Below are 21,874 nucleotides of genomic sequence, written 5' to 3'. Positions count from 1 at the left end.
TTCATTGTGTAGGCGAAATAGTTTTATCTAAATAATCTCCAGTAGTTCGACATTTGCGTAGTTGCCAATTTTTCTTTTCCTTTTCTTAAAGATTTTATTTATTTGAGAGAGAGAGACAGATAGAGACAGAGAAAGAACGTGTGTGCATGAATGGGAGGAGCACAGGGAGGGAATCTCAAGCAGACTCCCCACTGAGCAAGGGGTCCTATACAGGCTCAATCTCATGACCCATAAGATCACGACCTGAGCTGAAACAAAGAGACAGGGGCTCACCCAACTGAGCCACCCAGGTGCCTCTCCAATTTTTCACTGTTACAAAAACCTATGATAAAAATTGTTATAGGCATATCTTGGTATCCCCAGCATCATCCAGTGTACATGTTTGACCCTCCACAAATATTTGTTGAATAAATGAATATTTTTTTTTTTTTAGAATAAATTCCAAGGGGGCAGCCCCGGTAGCTCAGTGGTTTGGCACTGCCTTCAGCCCAGGGTGTGATCCTGGAGACCCAGGATCAAGTCCCGTGTTGGGCTTCCTGCATGGAGCCTGCTTCTCCCTCTGCCTGTGTCTCTGCCTCTGTCTCTCATGAATAAATAAATAAAATCTTTAAAAAAAAAAAAAAGAATAAATTCCAGGTAGTAGCATTTCCAAGCAGAAGGTGTATTTGTAAAAAAGTTTCCTGATACCTATTGTTAAATGACTCCCTGGAATGGTTGTACTGATTTATGGTCAGTACTTTAAAGATTTTATTTATTTATTTATTTGAGAGAGAGAGAGAGAGAGAGAGAGAGAGAGAGAGAGAGAGACAGAGAGTGCACATGCATGCACAAGCAGGGGGAGGGGCAGAGGGAGAGAGAGAGTCTCAAGTAGGCTCTGCACTAAGCATGGAGCCCGATGCACAGCTTGATCTCCAGACCCTGAGATCATGACCTGAGCTGAAACCAAGGTTTGTTTGTTTATTTATTTATTTATATTTTAAAAAAGATTTATTTATTTGAGAAAGAGAACATGAGCATGGGGAGAAGCAGACTCCCCACTGAGCAGGGAGCCCAACATGGGGCTCCATTCCAGGACCCATGAGACCATGACTTGAGCTGAAGGCAGACATTTAACCAACTGAGCCATTTATTATTTTTAAATTTTTTTAGAGAGGAGCAGGGAAAGGGACAGGCAGGGAGAGAGAGGATCTTTTTTTCTTTTTAAGATTTTATTTATTTATTCATGAGAGACACAGAGAGTGAGGCAGAGACACAGGCAGAGGGAGAAGCAGCCTCGCTGGAGGGAGCCCAATGTGGGACTCGATCCCGGGACTCCAGGATCACGCCCTGGACTGAAGGCAGACGCTCAACCGCTGAGCCACCCGGGCATCTCTGATTACTAGAGATGTTAAATATTTACTTATTTGCCTTTTAGTCACTTATGTTGCCTATTTTGTGAGTCGTTTGTTCCAGTCTTTTGTACATTTTTTAAATTGGGCTACTTACAGTTTAATTGTTAGTTGACAAGAGCTCTTTATATAATAAGGATTTTTTAAAATGATTTTATTCACTTATATATTCATGAAAGATACAGAGAGAGAGGCAGAGACACAAGCAGAGGGAGGAGTAGGCTCCACACAGGGAGCCCGATGCGGGACTTGACCCTGGGACTCCAGGACCACACCCCGGGCTAAAGGCAGGCACTAAACTGCTCAGCCACCCAGGTATCCCCTAATAAGGATATTTTATTTTTTATTATTGCTTAAAACTACAGATGTCTCAGATTGATAGATAGTCTTGTCTATAAGTTGTTTTGGTAGCAGCTTGTTGAGATATTATTTTTGTGTCATAGAATGCCTTTATTCAAAATACATAATTCAATGTGATATATTCACAGACTTGTGCAATAATCACCACAATCAATATTAGAATCTGCAAAAGAAACCATACCCTGTAGCGGTCACCCCCACCCCCCATCTCCTTCAACCCAAGGCAACCACTGAGACATTTTCTGCTTCTATAGGTTTGCCTATTGTGGACAATTCCTATAGATGGAATCCTATAATATTTGGCCTTTGTGGCTGTTTCTTTCACTCAGCGTCATGTTTTCAGGGTCCATCCAAGTTATAGAATGTGCCAATACTTCATTTCTCTCTGTGGCTGAATCATATTTCATGGATGCATGGATGGATCCCTGGATATACCACATTTTATTTGTCTGGTCACCTGTTGATGAACGTTTGAGTTCTTTCTACCTTTTAGCTACTTTGAATAATGCTGCCATAAATGCTTGCGTGCAAGTTTTTGTGTGGACATATGTATTCACTTCTCTTGAACATACACCTAGCACTAGAACCCCTGGATCAAATGGCAGCTTTATGTTTAACCTTCGGAGGACCCGCTAGACTATTACCCAAAGGGACTACATGGTTTTATGTCCCCAGCATCAGTGTATGAGGGTTCCAATTTCTCCGCATCCTCTCGGATAACGCTGTTATTTTCCCGTTTTAAAACCCAACACCATCCTAGTGGGTTTGAAGTAGTATCTTGCTGTGGTTTTGAATTGCATTTTTCTGATGACTAATGGTATCTATAAATTTTTAAAGTTTTTTTTTTTTTTTGCCTTTGGGGTTGTGGTATTTGCCACAGGATTATATAATATTCACCCCCCCCCAAAACAGTATGGTTTATTTTTTAAGTTTTAACCCCTCCTCCTCATTAATATGTCTATTCCTACAGCAGGTTAAGACTTAATTAATTACAGCTATATGGTAGCAGTAGTAGTACACATCCCCAGGCTGCCTTCCCATTATTCCGCAAAATTTCCTCTGAAATTCTACCCCGGAATTCTAGTCTGCCAGAGGTTTTACCCTTACCTTTTCCATAAACATATTTCAATATCAGGCATGACACCAGATCTAGAATAGTTTATCCTCACCTCCGACTACCCATTAGTGAATGTGTCAGCTAACCTATACTTCTCTTTGCTTTCCTCTGTGCCTCCCAGGGATGGTTGAAATCACCTAGAATTTTAGTTTCTGATTATTATCGTTTTCAGACATTAGTCCTGTTATGTTTTAAGAGTCATTTATTTAAATTGCATTTAACTCCTCAATTATGGTATCAGTGGTTAAGTGTAAAAATGTTTCTGATTTCATTGCTTTCCCGTCTCTCAGACACCACACCATCTCGTTCTTGACTCCTTGACTTGGATTCATTTTTTTTCTGGAGAGCTCTCTTGAGTAATTTTTCCAGAAAGGGTCTGTGGGTGGCACAGTTAGTCTTTCTAAGTCTGAAAATATTTGCCCTCTTGTTTGAGTCATCCTTTCTCTAAGTAGAGAACTCTAGGCTAGCACTCCTTCTTCTCCAGAAACTTGAGAGCGACGCTTTGGCATTCCAGCATTTAGTGTTGTAAGAAGTGCCGTACTCAGTTGGTCCTTTAAAGTTTCTTTATGGAAACAAGCAGGATTTCTCTTTCCATTCTTTGGAATTTAGAAATGTCACCAGATCATTTCTAGCTGTTTGTTCTCCTTGGTGGTTTTTCCTGGTACTGACCAGATAAGCTCTTTCAGCTTCTATTGGCTCAGGCAAACAGGTGAATGGTGGTGACATTTTCTAAGGCAGCAGCAGTGGAGAGGGGACAGTTTGGGTGACAGGTTCATGAATCTCACTGCAGGTGCAGGTCCTGTGATGGAGGCCTCCGTAGTGGGTTCTCATGGAAACAAGAACCTTCAGATCAGGGCTTCTTAAACCACCTGTGGTAAAGGGCCTTATGCTTTCATAAAACTCACACTACCGTGATTTCTCATCTGGAGTGCTAACACCTGAACCAGCCTTGTGCCCTATTCAGTAAGAGCAGTCCACTGGTCTTGCGCTTGGGTATCATGGAGATGTCAAATGGCTACAAAACTTTCCAAACTTTTGATTTTGCTGCTCACTGCATGGCAAAGCAGCAACAAGAAGTTTGCGGATCTGCGCGATTCTGCAGACCACATTGAATAGCACTGACCTAGTCAGATCCCAGGGCCCATTTTAGAAACAGGGAAGTTGAGGCCCAGAGAGCAGATTGGCCTCGCCCTAGATCTCACAGAAGACAGCAGCAAAGCCAGCATCTCAGTCCCGTCTTTCCTCCGCTGACCCTCTTTTGTGGTGGGCCCAAGCCCAGCAGTCCGAGCAGTGAGTAGACTCAGGAGGTGCTGTATCTAGCAGCCAAGGTCACAGGGCCAGCCTCCACATATCTGGGTTGGTGGCTCTGTGCTGAATGCCAGCCAGGAACTCGGTAAGTCGGGACCCTGCCTGACCCCAGAGCTGGCACAAGCGCTATGAATTGAGGATTGCTCTCCAAAGCCTGAAATCTTTGGCCTGCGTGTGGCTGGGTGAACTGCAGCCAGGAAGGCAGATGGTCTTGGCCCTTGGCCACCCCATACCTCTGCAGCTGCTTCAGGTCAGGCTGCTGCTACCGAGGCGTCAGCGATGTGTGCCTGCCCAGGTTGGAGGCAGAAGCCAGCCAGGGAGAGTTCTCGGGCTCAGCTCTGCAGGTGGACATCTGGTCTGGCTTTCACCACATGTGGGCTTCTCCTTGTTATGGTTGGGAGAGGAGATCAAGCTCCCGGGAGCAGATTGGGAATTGCCCTTGATGCCTGAAGCTGCTGAGGCAGAGGAAGATGGCAAGAAGGACTTGGGGGCAGAGCGCACAGGTGAAGAGCATCGGCCTTGGGGCCATTGTTTCTGCCATGGGACCTTTCCGTACCTTAGTCTCCCCCTCTGTAAGGTGGACCTGTTGCTCAATAAATGGGAATGACTGTCAGCTCTGAGTACATGCCAGGTACCATGTTAGGCCCTGCTCCTCTGTTGTGCTCAGCAGATATTTCACATTTGACTCTTCACATCAGCCCTCTCCAGGTGAATTCTGTCCTTTTCAGAGGATGGCCACAGCAATGACACAGTAGCCATGGTGCTGCTACTTACTTGTCCTCACACACTTGGCTGTGTGCTGGGTACTTTGCCTGCACCACCTCATTTGGTCCTCCACTGGGCGCAGTGAGGCACATGGTAATAGCCCTATTTTACAGATGAGGAAGCTGAGACTCAGAGATACTAAAAACTTGCCCAAGGTAACTCACATTCAGGTTTTTTTTTTTTTTTTTTGACTCCCAAGCCTGTGCTCTTTCTGAATTCCACGGGCTGAACTCATTCCTTTCGTGAGAGAGCCCGGAGGGTCCTGGGACTGGTCTCTGAAAAGGGCAGGGGAGCTGGGCTGGGCCCCCTGCACACCCCTCTCTGGCCTCGTTTTAGGGATGGAAAGCTGAGGCCACTAAGGAGGAAGGAACTCACCTGGGTTCTGCAGAATCCCCCATGAACTGGAACTTGAGGAATACCTGCTGTGACCTGCCCCACCTTACCACTTGTAGCACGTGCCCCAAGAACAAGGCTAGTGCCACCAGGAAGAGCCAGGTACGTGCTCTTAGCAAGCAGTGGGAGAGCAAGTCCCTTACCCTGGCATCAGGGTCACAGAGGCCTGAACACGGCAGGACAGTTCCTGCCTGCAGCGTCAGCGCCAGGGTCAGCAATGCTCACTCTCCAGCTCAGATCTCTGGGAGGGGGCTGCTTCCCTGCCTGCCTGTGTCCATAGCCCCAAGCACAGGCTCCAGCACATGTAGGGGTTCAGTGTTTATCGAAATAACAGATAAATGTGTCTTGGCTGACTCTTCTGTGGCGAGGCCTTTCTGAACGCAACCCATAGACCTCTAAACCAGGGATGTGAGACTCACTGAGTAAAGGCCCAGAAATTCCTAAGTGGGTTAGCAGATTTAAAGCTCGGGCTGGGGTGAGGGTGTGCAGATAATTCTATAGTCTCCTGAGGCCGCCCAGGCTTGTCATTCTCTTCTAGCAGGATGGGGCAGGAGCAGGGCTCTGTAGAGGATCGAGCCAGCGTACCCTGGCCCAGGCTCTCACTGCCCTGACACCCAAGCACAGACCTGACTCTTTCATTCTCCAGGGGGAATGTTCCAGGGAGAATGAAAGCCGGAGCAGCTCTTAGTGGGGACTGCGGTGGTCTTAGTCTGTCATATGCTCTGGAATGCCTGGGACCACACCTCTTCCTGGCTTGTGCCCAGTTTCTGCCATAGCGGCATCTCCCTCCTCCCCAACCCAGAACAAAATCCCAGTGGACTTTGGATCGGAAGGCAGGACGGGGAAACTTATTAAGTAGCCTTTGGCAAGTGCCCTCTTTTCCTTGAGGATGCGTTGCCATGCTACAGCTTCAGGGCACTGGCCTGCCCAGCTGCCTGGCCTGTATCCTGCTGCTGCCGAATTGCCCTAAGGGCCTTTCTGGAGCCTTGGGCTTTGGTTAGGGGTGCTGCCCCCCGGAAACGGCAGGTACATATACACACTGGCTTCCTGCTGACCCTCACAGGTCCCAGCCCTGGGAGCGGCTGCCAGCCTATCCGAACAGTGAGAAGTTTGCCTGCCTGATTGGGCAGTAAAGCCAGCCAGCTTCGCACCTAGCTGGGGGGCTCGTCTGTTGCACGGGGCTGCCCTGCGCAGGGGTGCAGGGCACAGTGCAGGGTGGACTGGGCTTGGCCCATAGCTCAGCACTTACTGGTGTGTGACCTTGAGGAAGTATCCTAATCCCTCTGCTTCTGTTTATTCATTTGTCAAGTGGGGACATTAGACATCATATCCAATAGGGCTGTGAGGGTTTAATGAGTCAATAATTGGGAAGTGCTCTGACAGGAAGTGTCAAATGAATGTCTCTTAAATGAAATATGGGGATCAGTAAATGGGGCGCAGGACTTGAGTGCCTACGTGCCGATCCCCATGGCCTGTGGGCCACCGAGACCTCCCCGTTCTCTGGATCCCAGGTCCTCCTGTGCTGAACAGCACCATCGTGTAGGTAGGTCTGAGGAGCACTGAGGTGTAGTGGAAGGAGCACTGGACCGGGAGTGAGCAATCCCTGGTCCCAGCCCTGCCACTCTGTTGCTCTGTTTCATTGGGAAAGTCACTTTCCGTCTCTGAGCCTCAGTTTTACTGTCTATAAATGGGAAACAGCCGTGGAAGGCCTCCCAGGGCCCTTCTGGCTGAGGTAGCCTGAGTCTCCGTGAATCCCCCTCCTGCCCCAGGCTACCCACGGGGAGGCCCGCCGGCTTGGCTGATTGTGTCTGCGGCTACGGGGAGGCAGAGGGCAGTGGCTGCGTGGGTCCCCTTACCTGGTCTGGCAGGCTCCTGGGTCTCTGGGCATGGGACTGCTGGGCCCTTTCCTCATTACTCTCGTGGTCCAGAGCATTGACGAGCGCATTCTGCGTCTGTCCTGGACCCCGCTCCCTGGGTTGGCGGAGCGGCTCTGCCCATCACGGCACACAGTGTCTAATTACGGACTCACTCACGAGTCTGGCTGTGTGGCTGGTGTGTGTCCCTCCGAAGCTTTGTGCGTACAGGGCTCGGGGCTGCCAATTCTCTACTGCATCCCGAGGGCCCAGCACACAGCCTGGCGTGTGGTTGGTGCTCCAGAACTATTTGTTGATTGAGAGGTGAAGACCCAGCTGAAACTCGGGGGCTCCTTCTGTGTTAAGGAACCCCCCATTCAAGCTCTTCACCCTAAGCAGTCTTATCCCAAGCACCGGGAATTCAGCCCTAGTGGAAATTGGGCAGCCCCATTGATACTGGACTCCCTTGAGACTCACCTTCTTAGCTTCCCAGGATGAGGTGGGTCCTGCTTCCCAGGAGCCTGCAGGATAACAATCTTCCAATCTGGAAGATTCCTGGGCCCTGCCAGGACTGCCTTGGCTCTGCCCCCAGTGACAAGACAAAGTATTGATTGGAATTTGTAAATGACCTGCTCAGATGAGGGCTGTTCCAAGTCGACCCTGCTATGGGATGTTTTCTTCTACCTGCAAGTGTGCGTGTGCTTGTATGTGTGAGATAAGACAGGAATAGAGCCAGACACGGGCAAGGAGATGGGCGGAGATAGACATTCAGAGACACTGAGACTAACACAGGGAGAGTAAGAGGCACAGGACAGCACTTCAGTCCCGGGGGCCATTGCAGGGTGAGGTGGGAAAGAGGCAGACGGAGCCCGTGTGTGCCTGCCATTCTGGTCATAAGCAGTTTCAGGTTGGAACTGCCTTGGGGGGGGCACCCCTAGCGTGGGCCCCAGGCACAACACGAGTGCATTTGTTGACATCAGACAACCAACTGCGGTTGGCCACGACATCAGACAGCTTGGTGCTGGCCAAGCAGCTTCCTGCAGCAGTGGGCTTCGTAGGGCTTAGGGGCGGGCACCCTAGAGTTGGCCCGACTGGTCTCCACTCCTGGCTTCACAGCCAACTAGCTGTGTGCCTTTGGGCAACTTCCACTATCATCCTGTACCTGAGATTCTCCATCTACGAGTAGGGTAAGAACAGCCCCTGTCTCACAAGGTGCTGGTGAGGATCACGCGAGTTACCGAAGGCCAAGTCCTGGGAATAATGCCTGGCATGGGATCCTTGAATTCTCTCTGGATCCCACAGGTGGGCAGGTCAAGAGTTGTCAGCCCTATTCTATAGATGAGAGAACCAAGGCTCAGGGGTGGGCAGGGACTTGACCAGTGATACCCAGCCCATCAGTGCTGGGGCTGGAATGGGATCTGGGGGCTCTTGCCTCCTAGCTCGGGGCTCTCTCCTCTGCTCCCCATGGTCCCTCTGTGAGGCATGGATGTCTCCTTCACATGTCGCCCTAACTCTTGAGCTGTTGTAATGTGCTCCTCCCAGTGGTCACATTGTGGGGGAGGAAGTCCCATGCCTTCTCTCCAGAGTTTGACACACAAAGCTAAGCTCCGGCCACGCTGGATGGTGCTGCTGGGCGCTGATCTGAAGCAGCCAGCTGCTCCCCCATCCCGAGGCGGTGACATTCTCCGAGTCAGCAGCACATTGGCTCCAGGACCCTCCGTTAAATTGCAGCCGCCTACTGGGGTGTGAGCGGCTGGGGGTGGGGGTGTGCCGGGAAGCCCGGGCGATTGGCTCCATCCTGCTGGGAGTGGCCTTGCACCGCCCCAGCGGCGGGAGGGGCGGGGACCCCTCAGCATGCCCGTGGGGTGCTCTGCCTGGGGGATCCCAGTGTCAGCGGCTGCCACCGTCAGCGATGGGTGCCTCTCCCCTCCAGAAGCGGCACTCGAGGGGCCAGCCCAGGCCCCAGGGGGCGGGTCCAGGGGAGCCAGGGCCCGTGCGTGTGAGTGTGAGTGTGAGTGTGAGTGTGAGTGTGAGCGTGCGGCCCCGGAGCCCGGGCTCGTCGCAGGCTGAAGGACCGGCTGCCCAAGGACAGGACACTTCCTGAGACACCCCACTCTTCCTCCTCGGGGTGTGTGGGGGGGTGGAAAGTGGCTTGGGGAATCCGAGTTTTCTTTAATGGAAGAAAGAAATCCCAAGCTGCGGCAGCAGCCTGCTGGACAGGGTGTGTGTTTGGAGAGGAGGAGGAGGAGGAGGAGGAGAGGGAGGAGGAGGAGGAGGAGGAGGAGGAGCGAGTGATGCAAGGGTTTTGAAAACGCTACCTAGATGTGGGAGGTGGAACCTGGTCATTTGGTTCTGCTTCTCCCAGCAGGTCCCGCTCCCCGGGGGAACTTGGGTAAGTCCATAAATAGCTCTGCGGACACAAAGGAGCTCTGTCTGGGGAAGGAGCCGCTTGCCTCGCCCGGCGGCCAGGAGCTGCCACCGCCCGCCCCATGCCCGCCGCCCGCGGGAGGAGCCGGTGCAGGAGCCGGTGCAGCCCGGGCGGCGGGAGCGGCGGGAGCGGCGGGAGCGGCGGGAGCGGCGGGAGCGGCGGGAGCCGCGCGGTGGCCGTGGGCTCGGGTCCCTGCAGGAGCGCGGGTAGGTGCCGGGCCGGGGCCGGGACGGTGCGGCAGGAGGGGGTGCTCTTGGCCAGGCCAGTGCCCCGTTGCTATTGTTCCTTCCCCAGGGCGGCCATGGACAGGCATGTAGCAGCTCGGCCGCGTGTGTGCTGCTCTGAGGCAGCTCCGCGTGTGTGCATCTTTGTCTGTCTGTCTGTCTGTTGGTCCGGCCGTCTCAAGGTGGGGGACCCCGCGGGGCTAGGGGCACGCCACCGCTGTGTGCCGCTTCCCCCGCTCCTAGGCTGGTCCGCCAGGTCTTCCTTCTGGGAGAAGGGAATGCTCGGTGACCCTAAGTTGGGACACTGCACGGGAAGGGAGCCTTCAGCCAGCCGCGTTGGTGACCACGTCAGGGATGCTGACTGTGCCCAGGCACCAGGGATTGGCCGATCTTGCCTGGTTCTGTGCCAGGGAAGGAGGTGGTCTGGGGCGGGACAGGGTGGGGGGCAGCCCTCAGTGTGGGGGGGCTGCCTCCAATTTGAGAGATTTCTGCTGAAACGTCCACAGGAAGTGCAAGAGGGATGCTCTGCCTCAGGAGCATCCTGAGCCCCTTGAGAAAAGTCCTGCACCTGCTCCCTTGTCTCCGGTTGAGAACTGGAGGGAGGGGGGTAATTGTTAGGGACCTGCTCACCCCCGCAGAGCTAACCACTGTGAGGGGACAGAGGTCAATCCCTTTATCAGGAAGCCCCACGCCTCTACTCTTGTCCCAAGGTGTCCGAGGGACCTCAGGGCTGGGGAAGAGCCGTGGTCCAGATTGGGAGGGGCCGTGTCCACAGACCAGGTGTCTGACCAGGACCAGGATGGAAGACTTCTGCTTCCCGGAGCAGGGAGCACGGGACCCATGGGTGCCATTACGGGCCCTGAGCTAACGTAGTTCGGCTCTGAATCTGGTGCTCCTGGCTTGAGATGCCTACTTAAGTACAGGGCCACCAGGCCCCTCACTGAAAACTTTCCACACCCTGCTGCCCTCAGGGGTATGGCCGGGGCCTATCTGGCTTCTCTGTGGAGGTGGCTGGAGGGGGCATATCTCTTGGAAGGAAGGAGCTGCAGTGCCTGCCCACCAGCGCCTGGAGAGCCCAGCCAGGGCCCTGAGGCCATCGTCAAAGTTTCCACCAGGGCCCCTTGAGTCCTTTATGCCCAGCCAAGGGGCACCTCCCTTCTTCCCCAGCCCTACCATGTGGCATGGCTTAGCCCAGGGCGGGCCCTACAGGGAGCCAAGTTCCACAACAGGGCGTGCTTCAGGCCCAGCCTGGCATCTGTGGCGGCCGGTGGGGGGGGATGGGGAAGATGGAGGCAGCTGAGGCAAGGGACCCCCTGCTGGGAAGCCTCCAGGGTCTTGAACCAGAAATCCTTGATGGGGCTGCAGATGGTTCTTGGTATCAATGAAACCACCCTGCCCCCGCCCCAGCTTGCTGGCCTTTGCACATGTTCCCGCTGCCTGGAAAGCCCATTTCTTTGCAGGTCTTAATCCTGGAGAACCCGGACTTCGACAACTAGAGCAAATACTCCTGCAGGAACCTGTCTGTCCATTGGAGGCGGCACCCAGGGCGGTTGCTTCCTGTCTTATTTACGTGGGATCCAGGCCTTATTTGTCTCTGGGTCACAGAGGCCTCACCTGGGACCCAGGACATGATGGGAAAGGGCAAGGATGGGCTCTCCTTGAGCACACGCACTGATGTCCAAGTAAGCTCTTTCTGCCCATGTCCTAGCTCTGCGTGGCAGAGAGTGGGCTCTATCAACACGAGGGCCTGGTTAGGTGTCCCTTTGGAGGAGCCCTAGTTTCTGTGTGGGGCCATGGGACTATTTTGCTCCTGTAGGGCCAAGAAGTTGGGGGTGGGATTTGACAGGAGGTGAAGCAGGGAGAAACTTGGCCTCAACCTGTCTGAGGTCACGGGAGGGCCTCGTCGAGGGTCATGCTGGGCTGGGTGGTGTTCACGCCATGGCCTGGGCCATGGAGGGCGGAAGGGGCAGCCCTGGCTGCTTTGAATGTGATGTCTACGGTCCTTTGCACAGACCACAGTGGCCTGGGGCCCAGCTGGGGTCCCCTTGGATGCTGCCAACCACAGAGGTAGATCTGGGCTTTGGTGTGGGGCTGCTCCTCAGCCCCTCGCTTCTCCTCTGCCTCGCTTGCCCATAAGAGGCATGGTCAAGGAGGGAGTACCTATGCTCAGCTGGGGTCCTGGAGGCCCGTAGAGCTTCTTCCCGTTTATCTACCCAAGGCCCTGGAGATGGCTGAGTCCATTTGCCTTCTGGACAGATAGGCGAGGAAGGCCTTGCCTGAAGTTACATTCAACTCAGCAGCCAAGTGGGGATGAGAACCCAGCTCTCCAGTTTCCCAGCCCAAATCTCTCTTTGTCGCACCAACTGGATGACTCAGAGAACCTGGCTTTCGTTCTGGTGTTCCCCCTTTATTGGACTCCCCAGTGACACATTGCTTTCTAGAGCCCCCTGGCTTACCAGCTAGAGCCTGGCTCTCCTCTAAAAAGCCGTGTGCAGTAGAGAAAGCCCTTGCTTGCTTGGCCAACAGGCCAGAGACTGAGGCACGTTCTAGCTCCTACTCACTGGATCATCTCAGGCAAATGTGCTTTTTTTTTTTTTTTTCTCTTTTTCTGGCTCAGTTTCCCCTTTGGCGCAACCAGGAACTGGACCAGGTCCCTTGCAGGGATCCAGTTCTTTGTAGACCCTTTTCTCATCCTGGGTTCTGCGAGTCACTAGCCAAGGCCAGGCTGGCCCAGCGGGGAAGCAGCCCCTAACCTGTTATTCAGGGACTTTTGGTCAGAGGCCTTCTGCACGCTGGGGCCCAGGCCAGGGCTGGGAGGTTTGTTGGTGTTTGTGGAGCTAGGCTGTTTCCAAGATGTCATTGCTCAGGGAAAACCGTCATTCCTCCCAGGGATAAACAAGGCTGCTTATGGCTCAGGCTGCTAAGCCCAGAGAGGCTGGAGCCACTCACAGCAGGCCAGCTGGGCTCAGCCCCAGGGAGCTGCCACCTTCCCCGGCTCAACCAGCTGCGCCCAGGCACCTGAGATCAAGGTGGCAGTAGGGCAGGACTGGGGACAGGGGTGCTGGGGCCATGACCCACTTGGGAGATCAGGGCCTCTAGGCACAGAGGAGAGAGCAGGGGGGTGGTCCCAGGATATTCTCTTTCTCTGGCAGTGGGGCTCGGTCATCGCTCCAGATGTATGGAGAACTGCCAGGTTTGCTCACTGTTCCAGATGGCCGAGGGCTTGTCCCCTCTCCCTGCCTGCCATGGGCCGGCCTGCTTGCACCTGGCACTGCACAGATCTGGCTGCTGCCGGAGGACTGTCAGTGGCTCCCAACTTAGAAAGGCCGGGGGGGTAGTAAGTCATTTGGAATTGGGCAGTCTTTTCCCCACGTAGCCAGGGCTTTCTGTGGTGTCCTCAATTACCTCTTGGTGGGGTTCGCCTGCTCGGGCTACTAGCAGAACTCAGGCACTCAGGGCAGGGCGCCGGAGGCCTGGGGTTTGCGGAGGCCTGGGGGTCACGTGTCCCGGAAGAAGCCGGGCAGAGCTGCTGTGAGCCAAACAGCTAGCCACCACCTAGGGCCAAGGCTAGGGCAGCCAGGGGGCGGGCCGTGCAATGGAAGCGGGCACGTGGCCGTGTGGCTCCCTAGGTAGGGGTCGCACCCGCAGCCCATCTGGGACACTGACGTCTTCACTGCTCAGACCTTGACTGACGGAGTTCCCAGTTGATCTCAGTAGTGGCCCTAAACTTGCCCTCTCTGTCTGCTCCCTGCCTCCCTCCCTTCCTTCCACAGGTGTTAACTACCTGCCATGTCCCATGCACTGGCCAGGCCCTGGAGGTACAGATAGACGCAAAGGGCCCGATCTTTAATCCAGGGGTAAAGATGGGCGTGTGATGGTTGGTAACAGCACAGCTCTGATGGGGAGACCCAGGGAGGGGGATCCCTGGGGAAGTTTCCAACCCAGCCTGGGAGCCTCAGCAAAGCTTCCTGCAAGAGGTGAGGCCGAGTCTGGGTGCACAGATGCCTGTCCATCAAAGGAGCCACTGTCCCACCCTGTCTGCCCACCCTTCTGTAGTGTAGACATGATTCCTGCCCGGCCATAGAAAGCACCTGTGTGTGTCCAGGTACTGTTCTTTCTAATCCCAGGCAAGGCTCCCTGGTGTGTTTTGGGTGAGTGCGTGGGCTCTGGACTGGAGAACGGGCTCTCCCGCTTTACAGCTGTGTGCCCTTGGGCAAGAACTGAACCTCCCCTTGCCTCCCTCTCTTGAAGCAATGGCCCAGCCTCACCGGGTTCAGTGAGATGTGTGTGCATGAAGTGCTCCAGGTGCATTGACGTTGAGTCATGGCAGCCGCTGAGTGCCAACTAGCACCTCACCTCTCGGTGGCTACCGAACGAGGCGATGTAGGCCAAGTGCTCAGCACGGGGTCTGACACAGTGTTGTCGTCCTGGAAATGGGAGGTGATGCAGCGGCTTTTGGGGGGTGGGGGGGTTGGCATGTGCCATCGGAGATGTGCAGGTGTGCCACGCAGGGAGGGGCTCATGATGGAAGGAGGCAGGGGTGGGCCCTGGGATGAGGGGTTTTGTTTGTCTTTTACATAAACTTCTCAGTGAAATGCAACATACTTAGAGAAAGATTAGAACCATACGGCTGATGGGTTTTCACTAGGTGGACAAACTCCCCAGGTCAAGATGTAGAACATGCTCCTACCCCCGGAAATACCCCCGCACACCCTCTTAGTCACCACCGCCCCGTCCTGACCCCTCTCCTTGATCTGCGGCCTTGCCTGATTTTGAACTTGGTATACCCAGGATCACTGAGCGTGTACTCATTTCACACCGACTTCTTCCGGCCCACATTTTGATGATGAGATTTGTCAACGTTATTGTAGGAAGTTTTGTTTTGCTTGTTCTCACCGGGGTGGTTCGTCGTGTGAATATGGTGCAATTCATCCATCCCGCTGTTGAACATTTGGGCTGTTGCCAGTTGGAGGTTATAATGAAGCACGCCGCTATGAATAGTCTCGTAGATGTCTCTTGATGGGCTGTACGTACTTTGCTGGTGGGTAAATACGTAAGGTTTACAATTGCTGAGTCATAAGGTGGTATATAATTAGCCTTAGTAGATACTATCATCTAATTTTCCCAAGTCTGACACCACTACCCTCCCTGCGAGCTGCGTATGGGAGCTTCTGTTACTCCCTCTCCTCACCAGCGCTGCTGGTGTTAGATATTGTGATAACTAAATGTGGGTTTCATTTGCATTCCCTTGGTGACTAAGGAGGTTCGAGACCTTTCCCCTGTGTTGACTGTTTCCCGCCTCGCAGTGAAGGGCCTGTTCAAGCGTCTCCCTCCAGTTTTCCCCTGGGGTTGTCTGCCTTTTTCTTATGGGTTTGTGGGAGCTTAAAAAATATTCCGAGTATGTTTCCACTGTGGGGTATACACATTGCAAACATCTCCTCCCACTCTGGGTCTGGCCTTTCTACCCTTTTGGGGAGGGTTATCCTCTGAAGAGTGCAAGTTCTTGATACAGTCCAGCCTGTCAGAGAGTGCTGGTGGAATCCTGCCTCTTACAAAGTTGTGGGCGTGCCTACGTCATCTTCCAGAAGGTCCATTCTTTTTTTTTTTTTTTTTTCCCCAGAAGGTCCATTCTTTTACATTTCATATTTAGGTCAGAAATCCACTTGAACTAGACTCTTACGGACGGCAGATGTAGAAGTCAAGACTCCTTTTCCTCGGGGGTGGTTACCCAATTAATTAGAAAACCATCCTTTCTCACTGTAGGGGGTCATCGTCTTTGTTAGAAATCACCTGGCCATGCACGTGGGGGTGAGTTGAATTTGGAAGGATGAGTAGGAGTTCGCCGGTGGACGAGAGAGGGGAGGGTGTTCTAGGTAGGAAGTACAGCGAGCGGAGGTTTAGGGGTGCCTGAGGGTAGAGTGTGTTTGGGGAACTACAAATAGTTTAGACTGGCTGAGGGTGGGAATGGGGAAGGGAGAGAAATGGCATGTTGGGGGTAGAGGGTGAAGGGGTCAGTGGGTGGGGGCAAAACACACAAGGTAACGAGCTGGGACTACCCCAGAGGGATAGGAGGGTTTTCAGTGGGAGAAGAACATAACCAGGTTCTTGTGAGAAAGGAAGAAAGGATGAGAGGAAGTCCCATGACAGGAGGATGGTTGTGGAACTGACTGCAAACCCAGCCGACCCCAGCCTCAACATCACCCCCTTAGCAGAGAGCGCGCCTGCTTCAGGGAGGCAGCGGTGCAGGTAGCAGCGTGCCTGGGGCCTCGGAGGTGACCTGTGGCCTCAAGGTGATGGCCGAGCCCAATGGCCAGATATCCAGTCTAGTGTCCTGGATGGAAGAGCCTTCCCACCTTGACTCCCCACCCAGTTCCCAGCACTGCAGGCCCTGAAGGAAGAATATTTTAGGAACCGGGGCACCCAGACAAAGGCTGGGATCCCTCCCTGGAGAGGGAGTGCTTTCTGTTTTTCCTGCCCTCGATGTATCCACAAGGAGACCTGGCCGTACCGTGGGCTCTGATTCCTCCAGGCTGGCTGAGATTCAGAGCTAGACAGTCGTCCTCCGGAAGACGTGGCCTAGAGAGAGGAGTAATTAGGCCCAGGGAGCCAGACTGACCCAGCCTGGGGGAGACCGAGCGCAGGCTCAGCAGCCTCTCCTGCGTCCAGGGCCTTTGGTACGGGCCTCAGTGTCTTCCCCTGAAATGTACAGATAGCGGAGCCCCTGTCTGAGGGCTGTTGTCAGAATGTGCCAAGTGTCCTCTCCCAGAGTGCGATGCAGGGGAGGGGACAGATGGTGTTGACGCGGATGACAGTAGTAAGCATGGTTACAGGAGCTGGAAATGTTTACTGAGCACTTACTATGTGCCGGGCGTCTTCAGGGGGGTGCCTCCCCGCAGTGCTGTGATGTCCGTGCTACCTGCCGACGCCGCCATTTACAGATGAGAAAAATTGAACCTTCGGCAGGGTAAGCGGCCTGCCCAGAGGTTAAGGGCACCCAGCTAGGAAGTGGCCCAGGCAGGATTCGAACCCGGGTTTGTCTATCTCCAGACCTCTGTTCTTCCCCAGCATAAGGCTTCCCTCCACCACCCCCGACCCCACAGGCTCTCTCTGTTCCCCGAACTGTTGCTTGGAGTGAGGCCTTCGATTTTGGGTTCGTCCCTGGGTCCTGCTGGGAGAGAGCGCCAAGAGGTGGTGGTGTGTGTGGGGGGTGGGCAGCCCAGTGGGCCGAGCACTGCTGTGCACCAGGCCCTGCCTCCTGCCCACAGGAGGCGTCACACTGACTCAGCCACAGGGTTAGGAAGGGGGATTGAACCCCAGGCCTGCCTGATTCCGAATCCTGGTCTCATGACCGCAGTACTATTTGTGCCCTTGCCTGGGATTCCTCCGGGCTTGGCCGAGGTTCTTTGTTTGTTTGTTTGATCAACCTAGCATTGAATGTCACAGAGAAGGCACGCGCTTCTGGCTCTCCCGCACCAGAAGGGGTCCCTGGAGGCAGTCGGTTTGGGAAGGGCACCAGCCGGATGCAACTCCGTACTGTCCCACCCCCCGCCGGGTGAGTCAGACACCTGCCCCTCCGTCTCCACCAGTTTGGGGTCTGAGCCAGGGGGCCCCCATGTCTGGTCCAGCTCACCACGCCCAGAGGGGTGCCAGGTGAGGTCTTTTGAAGGGAGGGAGGGAGGGGGTGAGGAAAGGCCTTGCAGCGGCAGCAAAGGAGGCCACAGGGTCGCAGGAAGAGCAGGGCTTTAGACCGGCTGAGGCTGAACCGTGGTTTCAGTTTGACTCCTCAGCTCACTTGCTTGGTGATCTTGCACGTCGCTCTTGCACGTCGCTCTACCTCTGAGTCCTAGTCCCAGTCTGGGGGCCAGTGGTACCGGCCGTACAGGGTCACTGGGGGTGAGAGAGTGTGTGGAGGCCATCTGTCCCGGTGCCTGGTGTCTGGGAGACGCTCAATCCACGTTTCTCTCTTCCTCTCCCCCCACCATCTTTATCAGTGTTTTCTGTTTCCATCGTCTCTGGCTCCACCTTCCCTATCTCTACAGCATCACGTAAACACTGCTCTCAGGGGGAAGTCCACATTCCTTAGCACACCCGTGCTTCTGCTCCATGGAACCACCTGTACTTCCTTGAATGTTCTGTGCGGTCTCTGGCTTTGGGCTGGGTGTCCTCGCCCATCCCTGTCCCCATTAGCTCCTCCAGGAGCCATCCCTGTCTTTCCTGCTGCCTCTGTGCTTCCGCAGGCGCCTGAGAGGGGGGAGCGTAGTGGGAGGGTGCCATGGGCCCTTCACCTGGTTCTCTGTCCCATAGCCCAGCACCTTCAGGGAAGGGAAGGTGTCTTGTCACTGTTTGCCCTGCACAGGCCCCGGTGCGTGGCTGGGGCTCTGTAGATATTTGCTGAGTAACTCTGGGGGCTGGCGGGGGCAGTAAGTGAGCCAGGGACACCATCCTGATGAGCCAAAGCAGGGCCTGCCCAGGGCCATGAGAGCAGGCCAGGCGGGACATTGGCAGGAGAGCAGAGAGCCCAGAGTTCGGGCCGAAGAGGCCCCTGGGGCCTGGTGCTCTCCTGACTGAGGCTCCAGTCCCAACGGGGACAGCAAGCAGCCGGGACAGCCCTGTCCTCCACCTCCATGCCTTTCAGAAGAGAAGAGAGCTGAGGAGTGGAAGGGGTCTTTGGGTTGTGGGGGCTCCCCGTCCAGGCCCCCATGTGCATTGGAGCAGGGGTGTCTGGGACCCAAGAGGAGTGGCTTAGCAAGACGGTCACAGGGGAGCTTGGTCCTGGAAACTCACACCTTGGGAGCTGCTTTCCCTGCCCGGCGAGAAGTTGGGCATCCAGGACGGTGTTGGGGGGCAGCCCGGGAAGCTCCCAAGGCCAGGCCTGAGGACGTGTCCTTCTGGCTGTCCCAGGTGGCAGTGCCAAGAGTAGGGAAGCTTCGAAGAGGGATCTCCTCACTTCTCAGTCCTCGTGGGTTCTTCTTCCCCGTGTCTTGGCTTTGTGCCCACGGTTTGCGAACTGGGAGAGCTGCTGCTCTCCTCTGCACCTCAGTTTTGCTTCCAGGCAATGGGTACGGTACGCTCCCCACTGTGATGTGTTGCCCTCCTGAGTCCCCCATGGACCCGGAGTAGTTGTGGAATTCTTTAGGGACAAGAATTTCCATCTGCATTCAAATCGCTCCTTGCTGTCTCTCCTGCCCTCGGGCCTCTGTGTATGGGAAGCCTGTGTGGGTAGCGGAGTCCCGGGAGCCTGCCAGCATCTTATGTGGGGGACCAGGGGCTGCTGAGGCCATGCCTCTTCTGCACGGGCTTCCCGTTAGAGAGGGAGTGCCGGGTGTTGCAGTCCATGCTGCCCTAGGTTCTGGTCTGCATTCATGTGCTGATTCTGTTGTATGACCTTGGGCACATCACCTCCCCTCCCCGGGCCTCGCTCACCTTATCCGTTAACTGGGGCTGTCCCCCCAGAATTATCTGGGGAGTCAGAAAAAAGCCGAGATGCTAGCCCTACTCTTGGGGCAACTTATCCAGTAAGATCTGGAGCTGGGCCCAGATAGTGATATTTTTAAAATGCTCCACCGGTGATTCTAAAGTGTACCTCTCTTTTGAGAACCAATAGTCTGGATCGGTGCTATTTTTAACGTGCAAATTAATCTCTTGGAATCTTGGTAAAGTACAGACTCTGATCCAGAAGCTGTGGATTGCAGGCTAAGATTTTATATTTCGTGTGGGCTTCCAGATGCTGCTGCGCCTGCTGGTTCGGGGGCCACCCTTTAGGTACTGAGCGCCTAGGTGGTCCTGTGGTCACTGGATTGCCCATTCATTCATTCATTCATTCATTCATCCCAGATCAAACACTTAAGATGGGGAGTGCTGAGAGGTGAGGCCAAAGGGAGACAGAACCCAGACCCTCTCAGGGCTACAGAATTTGGATTTCACCGAGAGGGCACTGGGGAGTCTTGACAGGGCTTGAGGCAGAGGAGTGGCAGGGTCAGATGTGCCTAAAAGGCATCAGAGGGGCCTGAGCTGCCTCCGGGAAGTCTGGGGCAATTCCGATGGGAGGTGACGACTGATGGGAGATGACGGCCGCGTCTGGAGGGAGGTGGTGCAGGAGTGGAGATGGAAGGAGTGGAGAGATTGTTTTGTTTCTAAGTTAATCAACCTTGTTTTTAGAGCAGTTTTAGGGATCGAGAGGAAAGTATGTAGAGTTCCCCAGTCCCCACACTTGGCATCACCTGCCCCAGTGGAATGATTTTGCAGATTTTCCAAGGGACAATCAGGAGGCTTTGGTGACCGGCTGGAGTTGGGGGGCTTGGTGGCAGTGAAGAGACAGTGAGAGAAGATGATACCCGGCTGCCTGGCTTGGCAGCTGGTGGTGGCATCATGGATGGGCTCGCTTTCAGCTTGGGGCACGTTGAGCTGAGGGCACTGGCGGGATGTGCAGAACGGGGTCCCTGTCTATGCCCCCTGTCCCACCAGTGTGCTGGCTGCCCTGCCCACCGAGCAGATCTGGGGCTCAGTGTCATCTCAGAGTGGCCTTTCCCACATGCCACTGCGTTCTCTCCCGCCGCAACTTATGGTTTTCCTGCCCATCACCAGCCGAGCTTTGTATCCACTACGTGTTTCTGTGGGCAACGTCGTGGCTTGTGTCCATCCTTCCTCGCTGGCCTCGAAGCTCCGCCGGGACAGGGATCGTGTCTTTCGTGTTTCCTGTTTTACCCACAGAACCAAGGACAGTGTTTGGGGGGGCAGCGCTGTCTCCTGAGTACTTGGTGAACACTTGCCTCTGGGGTCTAGACTCAGGAGCCAGGTCAGGGCTGGCAGTGTGGACTGGGCAGTGGCCAGACGGCGCAGATGGTGACTGTAGCCCCGGGAGTGGACAGGTGCCCAAGGAGTGCAGAGGACCGAGACAGGCGGGGGCCGGGGACAGGCCCGGAGGCCCGTGACCTGCTGGAAGAGGGGTCACCTTTTCGGTGGGAGGAGATCCAGGGAGGGAGAGGTCCAGGTGGGCCATGCTGTGGTGGTGCCGGCTGCCGTTGGAGTGCCCACGTGGTGCCCAGCTCTGGGTGCATGTCAGCTCAGCACCCTGCCATCGCCCTGGGGGGCTGGTCTGAACCCCGTGTTATGGCTGATGGAACAGAGGCTCATAAAGGCTCTACCTGAGGTCACCCAGCCAGTTGGTGGGGGGCGGCCTCCAGAGCTCTCCCCCTGTAAAGTGCTGTCCCCGCCCGTGTTCTGGGTCAGACCTGTCCTATTGGGGGCAGGGGAGGAGGACAACAGCCTGGAGGCTCGGAGGCTCTGAGCTGGCGGGCAGAGGCAGGGAGTGGCCTGGGGGGTCAAGAAATCAGGCCCAGGAGCTGGACCAAGCTGTGCCGGGGGAGCTAAGTGTTGGCCAGGCAGCTGAGGTTCCTGGGGAACCTGGGGCCAGGAGCATCACCCTGGGGACCCAGAGGCCAGGGAGCTGCTCGGGAACCCAGAGCACACCAGACTGGAAGGGGTGACCCCATCTCAGAAGTCAAGCCTGGAGGTCGGGCGCTGGGCAGGGATTCTAACAGCCTCTCCCTTTCTCCAGCCACTTTCCAGTTTGCAGAGCGCTTTCCTGCCCTTCCTCAGGCTTGGTCCCCTCGGCCCTCTGGAAGCAGGGGGGTGGTGGCGGCAGCAGCAACAGGAAGTAGGAAGTGTCCTCACTTCATGGCAGAGGAAACCAGAAGTGATAGCCTGACACACAGCTAGCAAGCAAATGATGGAGCGCGGATTCCAGCGCAGGCTTCTGGCTTTAGGTCCCGTGCTCCATCTGTAAAATGCTAGCTGTGTGAGGGCCACCCAGAGACAAAGGCAAATCCCAGTTCACACCCCCTCCCCCCATGCAGGAAGTGGTTTTTGAGGGCAGATGCAGAGCCCAGCATCTGTGGTGGATGTGATGAGTCATCTCAGGGTGAGAGCTGCAGGTTGACTCGGGGGTCAGGAGACCTGGTTCCACATTTAGTAGCTGTGTGACATTGGGCCAGTCACTTCCAGCAGCCCACTGCCACCCCAAACTCCAATAGCAGGTT

General features: G+C 55.0%; 1 protein-coding gene across 10 annotated transcripts in view; it reads left to right on the top strand.

Moving 5' to 3' along the window:
• Positions 1-21,874, top strand: part of RGS3 (regulator of G protein signaling 3) — a 118,904-nt gene that overhangs the window by 76,920 nt on the left and 20,110 nt on the right. For 3 of the 10 annotated variants that reach the window (XM_072727574.1, XM_072727573.1, XM_072727577.1), the window contains one exon: positions 5,275-5,433. The exons of 4 other annotated variants lie outside the window; for them this stretch is intronic. In XM_072727574.1, the coding sequence (XP_072583675.1) occupies positions 5,275-5,433 (159 nt within the window). Of the gene's footprint in view, positions 1-5,274; positions 5,434-9,170; positions 9,406-9,490; positions 9,577-9,618; positions 9,819-21,874 lie in introns of those variants that run through there. 3 more of the 10 variants (XM_072727579.1, XM_026002807.2, XM_072727580.1) reach the window with 3 other exon arrangements.

The sequence above is a fragment of the Vulpes vulpes genome, chromosome 12, assembly GCF_048418805.1.
Source record: "Vulpes vulpes isolate BD-2025 chromosome 12, VulVul3, whole genome shotgun sequence".
Classification (NCBI taxonomy): domain Eukaryota; kingdom Metazoa; phylum Chordata; class Mammalia; order Carnivora; family Canidae; genus Vulpes; species Vulpes vulpes.
This window is presented reverse-complemented; position numbering and strand designations above follow the sequence as displayed.